Source organism: Nerophis lumbriciformis, linkage group LG38 (genome assembly GCF_033978685.3).
Source record: "Nerophis lumbriciformis linkage group LG38, RoL_Nlum_v2.1, whole genome shotgun sequence".
NCBI lineage: Eukaryota > Metazoa > Chordata > Actinopteri > Syngnathiformes > Syngnathidae > Nerophis > Nerophis lumbriciformis.
The window spans coordinates 9,079,396-9,086,611 of record NC_084585.2 but is presented as its reverse complement, the minus strand read 5'-3'; the positions used below and the strand labels follow the sequence as shown (position 1 = coordinate 9,086,611).

At 43.2% G+C, this 7,216-nt stretch overlaps 1 protein-coding gene and 1 non-coding gene across 2 annotated transcripts in view; one reads left to right on the top strand and one right to left on the bottom strand.

Moving 5' to 3' along the window:
- The window catches only part of dnah1 (dynein, axonemal, heavy chain 1), a 175,343-nt gene extending 169,708 nt beyond the window's left edge, over positions 1-5,635 (top strand). The window contains exons 76-78 of the mRNA XM_061932510.2: positions 668-874; positions 968-1,202; positions 4,916-5,635. Coding sequence (XP_061788494.1) covers positions 668-874; positions 968-1,202; positions 4,916-5,037 — 564 coding nt within the window. The 3' untranslated portion in view covers positions 5,038-5,635. The remainder of the gene's footprint in view (positions 1-667; positions 875-967; positions 1,203-4,915) is intronic.
- trnae-cuc (transfer RNA glutamic acid (anticodon CUC)) lies at positions 566-637 on the bottom strand. The gene has a single exon. It is a non-coding gene; the product is annotated as a tRNA-Glu (tRNA).
- Positions 5,636-7,216: the final 1,581 nt, after the last annotated feature.

Genomic DNA, 7,216 nt, shown 5'->3' with positions numbered 1-7,216 from the left:
TATTACATATAAGATGTCCGGGTCCACTGGACCCGGGGCTAATAGAAGTGTGGAAATTGATGTTCTGTGTACCACACGCACCCACCCACCCACACACACACACACACAACAGGCCTAGACAGGAGGAGGACAGAGTGCAGGTACACAGAACATCAGAGGGTCAAATGTGCGAGAAAATGAGAGCAGACAGTGTTGACAAACAATGTTGCAACCTTGTGTGGGAACCGCAGGTGCAGAAACACAAAAGAAGAATCCCTGTGGGATGCAGAAACTGGCAGAGAAATTGTCCATGCAACGTTCGTATTGTTGTTACTCAGCCAGCGTTTGTGGGTCTGATGGACCCGTTGCATTTTGTGGCTTTTAATGCCTCACAATCAAACACTTTTATGTTAAAATACTGAACAGATGTTTATTGGGATAAGGTAAACATCTGTTCAGTATTTTAACACAAAAGTGTTTGATTGTGAGGCATTAAAAGCCACAAAATGCAACGGGTCCATCAGACCCACAAACGCTGGCTGAGTAACAACAATATGAACGTTACACAAGGGTTAAAAGAATACTGTTCCCTGACCGGGAATCGAACCCGGGCCGCGGCGGTGAGAGCGCCGAATCCTAGCCACTAGACCACCAGGGATTGTGTGTGTGTTTGTGTTGCCCCGTCCAGGCCTACCCGTCCCTCAAGCCTCTGGCCTCCTGGGTTTCGGATCTGCTGAAGAGGATCAGTTTTCTTCAGGGATGGATCTCCGATGGCATCCCGCCCGTCTTCTGGATTAGCGGCTTCTATTTCCCTCAAGCTTTTCTCACCGGAACCCTGCAGAATTACGCGCGTCGCTTCGGCATCTCCATAGACACCATCGGTTTTGACTTTCAGGTAATTTGCATGTGGATTTGTTCTTCATTGGAAAGTCACATTCATTTGTCTGCGTCTGTGTGGACTTGATCACCGGTCTGCTTGTCTCCTCAGGTCGTGCTGAAGTCAGTGTCCGATATAAATGAGAAGCCAGACATGGGCTGTTACATCAGTGGTTTATTCATCGAGGGTGCTCGCTGGAATAATAATGACGCTCTGCTCACAGAGTCCAGACCTAAGGAGCTCTACACAGATATGGCCGCCATTTGGTTCATCCCCACACCTAATCGCAAACCTCCAACCTCTGGGATCTACATCTGCCCCATCTATAAGACCCTAACACGCGCTGGTCAGTATACTATAAACACGACTGGCTCTACTGGACCTCGTCTGTATGTACCTGGGCAATTATTTTCACTCGGGGGCATACTTGCCAACCTTGAGACCTCCGAATTCGGGAGATGGGGTGGGTGGTTTTGAGGGGGGCGGGGTTGAGATGCAGCCATTCTCCCGATTTCCACCCGGACAACAATATTGGGGGCGTGTTTTAAAGGCACTGCCTTTGGCGTCGTCTACAACCTGTCGTCACGTCAGCTTTTCCTCCATACCAACAGCGGGCCTGCCCAGTCACATGATGTATGCGTTTTTTACACACACATAAGTGAATGCAAGGCATACTTGATCAACAGCCATACAGGTCACACTGAGGGTGGCCGTATGAACAACTTTAACACTGTTACAAATATGCGCCACACTGTGAACCCATGACAAACACATTTCGGGAGAACATCCGCACCGTAACCAGAGGTGGGTAGTAACGCGCTACATTTACTCCGTTACATCTACTTGAGTAACTTTTGGGATAAATTGTACTTCTAAGAGTAGTTTTAATGCAACATACTTTTACTTTTACTTGAGTATATTTATAGAGAAGAAACGCTACTTTTACTCCGCTACTTTTATCTACATTCAGCTCGCTACTCGCTACTAATTTTTATCGATCTGTTAATGCACGCTTTGTTTGTTTTGGTCTGTCAGACAGACCTTCAAAGTGCCTGCCTTACTGGTGACGTTTCACTTCGTTCCACCAATCAGATGCAGTCACTGGTGACGTTGGACCAATCAAACAGAGCCAGGGGTCACATGACCTGACTTAAACAAGTTGAAAAACGTATTCGGGTGTTACCATTTAGTGGTCAATCGTACGGAATATGTACTGTACTCTGCAATCTACTAATAAAAGTTCCAATCAATCAATCAAAAGTGTGAAGGAAAAAAGACCCTTTTTTATTTTAACCGTACATCCCGTCAAAAGCCTAAAGACTGACTGCACAGTTCCTGTCTTCACAATAAAAGTGCCGCTCCATCGCGCCTGCGCTTTCAAAATAAGAGTCTCCCCGAAAGCCAGTGCAAACAAGCTAGCAACCTAGCAAGCTACGGAGTTTGCCGCCAATGTATTTCTTGTAAAGTGTATAAAAACGAATATGGAAGCTGGACAAATAAGAAGCCAAAAACCAACCGCTTTCATGTGGTATTAGACAGAAAGGAGGAACTTTTTTTCTCCTCCATTTGAAAACGTGGACGTTATCATCACTACTGTCTGATTACAATCAATGCAAGTCATCAGAATCAGGTAATACACCAACTTATATTCTTGTTTTCATGAAAGAAAGGAATATATATGTGTTAAACATGCATGTATATTCATTAAAACACCTTTAACATGTAAACAAAAACGGCAAAATAAATCAATATAAATTATATACTGCATATATCAATGTATGTATACATATATATATATGTGTGTGTATATATATATATATATATATATATATATATATATATATATATGTGTGTGTGTATATGTTACTCATCAGTTACTCAGTACTTGAGTAGTTTTTTCACAACATACTTTTTACTTTTACTCAAGTAAATATTTGGGTGACTACTCCTTACTTTTACTTGAGTAATAAATCTCTAAAGTAACAGTACTCTTACTTGAGTACAATTTCTGGCTACTCTACCCACCTCTGACCGTAACACAACATAAACACAACAGAACAAATACCCAGAACCCCTTGCAGCACGAACTCTTCCGGCACGCTACAATATACAATAAACCCCCCCACGCCCCCATCTCCCGAATTGGCAAAGGTTGGCAAGTATGAAGAAAACACATTTTTATGCATATGTAAATGTATTCAGTTATAAACATTCATTCACTTTCTTCTTTCCTTCATGGATCTAAACTTTACCGCTGCTGGTATTTTTTCCCGTATTTTTATTGTAATATTTTCAGAATGTGTTTGTTCTATTTTTGGCCCGAGTAAGACAAAGAAAACAATCTGAAGTTGTCTTTATTTTTTAATTTTAACGCCGTGATTTTAAAGGGGAACATTATCACAATTTCAGAATGGTTAAAACCATTAAAAATCAGTTCCCAGTGGCTTATTTTATTTTTCGAAGTTTTTTTCAAAATTTTACCCATCACGCAATATCCCTAAAAAAAGCTTCAAAGTGCCTGATTTTAACCATCGTTATATACACCCGTCCATTTTCCTGTGAAGCCAACACAAACAAACATGGCGCATAGAACAGCAAACTATAGCGACATTAGCTCGGATTCAGACTCGGATTTCAGCGGCTTAAGCGATTCAACAGATTACGCATGTATTGAAACGGATGGTTGTAGTGTGGAGGCAGGTAGCGAAAACGAACTTGAAGAAGAAACTGAAGCTATTGAGCCATATCGGTTTGAACCGTATGCAAGCGAAACCGACGAAAACGACACGACAGCCAGCGACACGGGAGAAAGCGAGGACGAATTCGGCGATCGCCTTCTAACCAACGATTGGTATGTGTTTGTTTGGCATTAAAGGAAACTAACAACTATGAACTAGGTTTACAGCATATGAAATACATTTGGCAACAACATGCACTTTGAGAGTGCAGACAGCCCAGTTTTCATCAATTAATATATTCTGTAGACATACCCTCATCCGCGCTCTTTTCCTGAAAGCTGATCTGTCCAGTTTTGGAGTTGATGTCAGCAGGCCAGGGAAGCTAGGGTCGATATTCTTCTCTTGATCATCTTCGGTGGCATAAGGGACGGTGTGAGCCAAGACATCCAGGGGGTTTAGCTTGCTCGTCTGCGGGAACAAACTGCTTGCCGTGCTACTGAGGGCCTTTGTCCCTGAATTGCTCACACACTCCGGCAGATTCAATGGGGGTCTGGCGGCAGATTTCTTTGACTTTATCGTTGGAAATGCATCTGCTTTGAGTGTCGCAGGATATCCACACATTCTTGCCATCTCTGTCGTAGCATAGCTTTCGTCGGTAAAGTGTGCGGAACAAACGTCCAATTTCTTGCCACTTTGGCATCTTTGGGCCACTGGTGCAACTTGAATCCGTCCCTGTTCGTGTTGTTACACCCTCCGACAACACACCGACGAGGCATGATGTCTCCAAGGTACGGAAAACAGTCGAGAAAACGGAAAATAACAGAGCTGATTTGACTCGGTGTTTGAGAAAATGGCGGATTGCTTCCCGATGTGACGTCACAACAGAGCGAATAATAGAAAGGCGTTTAATTCGCCAAAATTCACCCATTTAGAGTTCGGAAATCGGTTAAAAAAATATATGGTCTTTTTTCTGCAACATCAAGGTATATATTGACGCTTACATAGGTCTGGTGATAATGTTCCCCTTTAAGAGTGTGCAGAGATTTTCCTCCATGCGGCCCCTGAGCTAAAATGAGTTTGACACCCGTACGGTAGTCTAATACGTACACAGACCAGTCTAAATTAAATTGAAAGTTTCCTTTCTAAAAAAAACTTTTGTGAGCTGCGTAATTGAGTTTGAGTTATTACCATGTAAGTGACAGTATTCCTCAGGTTTTATCTCACCCCAAAAATAGACCGCAGTCAGCTGGCATCCTATTTCACGAAGGCCCTAGAAAGTGGAGCCCTGTATTTTCCAGCCGCAGTAATCAGCCCGTCGTCTTGTGTGGAAACTGAAGAGCGAGCGTTTCAACTGTCATGAGGTCCTGATCTGTTTTCACAGGCACGTTGTCCACTACGGGTCATTCCACCAACTATGTGATCGCAGTGGAGCTGCCCACGGATCAAACGCCTGGACACTGGATCAAACGGGGAGTGGCCCTCATTTGTGCTTTGGACTATTGAACACACTTCAGCCACCAGATACAGTTAGCATCATCACACAAACATTTTTTTAATTGATTTACGAAAGTCCAAGATAGAACAGTTACAAGTTTCATGAAGGTTTAAATCAGGAATGCCCAAACGCTTTGCCTCCAAGGGCCAAAGTGAAAATGTGTCAATGGTCCGTAGGCCACACACACACGATAGTGCGTCAAATACGGCCACAAAATGATACCTTTACAAAATGAAAGTATGTTTTATTGTACAAACCCCGTTTCCATATGAGTTGGGAAATTGTGTTAGATGTAAATATAAACGGAATACCGTATTTTCCGCACCATAAGGCGCCCTGGGTTAAAAGCCGCGCCTTCAATGAACGGCATATTTCAAAACTTTGTCCACCTATAAGCCGCCCCGTGTTGTAAGCCGCATCTAACTGCGCTAAAGGAATGTCAAAAAAACAGTCGGATAGGTCAGTCAAACTTTAATAATATATTAAAAACCAGCGTGATGTGGGCGCGCATGGAGTCGTATATCAACATGGACGGAGCTGCGTGAAAAAAGCCACCCGGCCTCTTCGCGTAAACTTACCTTAACCACTCGCTCATCTTTTCTTCATCCATCCCTTCGAGTTAGCTTTTATGATGACGCCGGCTGGAAAGGTCTCTTTTGGCAAGGTCTTCCTTTTGAATATCACCATGGGTGGAAGTTTCTGGCCATTAGCATGGCAAGCTAGAACCACAGTGAAGGACGACTTCTCATTCCCTGTGGTGCGAATATTCACCGTACGTGCTCCCGTTGTATCCACAGTGCGGTTCACAGGAATATCAAAAGTCAGTGGAACCTCGTCCATGTTGATAATGTTCTCTGGCCGGATCTTTTTTTCAGCTATCTTGTTTTTACAATATGCACGGAAAGTAGCCAGCTTTTCTTGAAAGTCTTTAGGCAGTTGCTGTGAAATAGTAGTCCGTGTGCGGATGGAGAGATTGCGTCTTTTCATGAACCGGAAACCTGTCGCTTAGTAGGAGCCATTTTGTGGTCTTTACAGATGTAAACACACAAAGGAAATGAAACGTAATATCTGCGCGCTTTTTCTTCTTCTACGCGGGCGGGTGGTTGCTTACAGTAGAAGAAGAAGCGCTTCCTGTTCTATGGGGGCGGGTGCTTACCTTGGCGGTTGCTTGCGTAGAAGAAGAAGCACTTCCTCTTCTACGGGGAAAAAAGATGGCGGCTGTTTACCGTAGTTGCGAGACCGAAACTTTATGAAAATGAATCTTAATATTAATCCATATATAAAGCGCACCGGGTTATAAGGCGCACTGTCAGCTTTTGAGTAAATTTGTGGTTTTTAGGTGCAGCTAATAGTGCGGAAAATACGGTACAATGATTTGCAAATCATTTTCAACCCATATTCAATTGAATATGCTACAAAGACAACATATTTGATGTTCAAACTCATAAACTTTTTTTTTTTTGCAAATAATCATTAACTTTAGAATTTGATGCCAGCAACACGTGACAAAGAAGTTGGGAAAGGTGGCAATAAATACTGATAAAGTTGAGGAATGCTCATCAAACACTTATTTGGAACATCCCACAGGTGAACAGGCAAATTGGGAACAGGTGGGTGCCATGATTGGGTATAAAAACAGCTTCCCAAAGAATGCTCAGTCTTTCACAAACAAGGATGGGGCGAGGGTCACCACTTTGTCAACAAATGCGTGAGCAAATTGTTGAACAGTTTAAGAAAAACCTTTCTCAACCAGCTATTGGAAAGAATTTAGGGATTTCACCATCTACGGTCTGTAGTATCATCAAAGGGTTCAGAGAATCTGGAGAAATCACTGCACGTAAGCAGCTAAGCCCGTGACCTTCGATCCCTCAGGCTGTACTGCATCAACAAGCGACATCAGTGTATAAAGGATATCACCACATGGACTCAGGAACACTTCAGAAACCCACTGTCAGTAACTACAGTTGGTCGCTACATCTGTAAGTGCAAGTTAAAACTCTCCTATGCAAGGCGAAAACCGTTTATCAACAACACCCAGAAACGCCGTCGGCTTCGCTGGGCCTGAGCTCATCTAAGATGGACTGATACAAAGTGGGAAAGTGTTCTGTGGTCTGACGAGTCCACATTTCAAATTGTTTTTGGAAACTGTGGACGTCGTGTCCTCCGGACCAAAGAGGAAAAGAACCA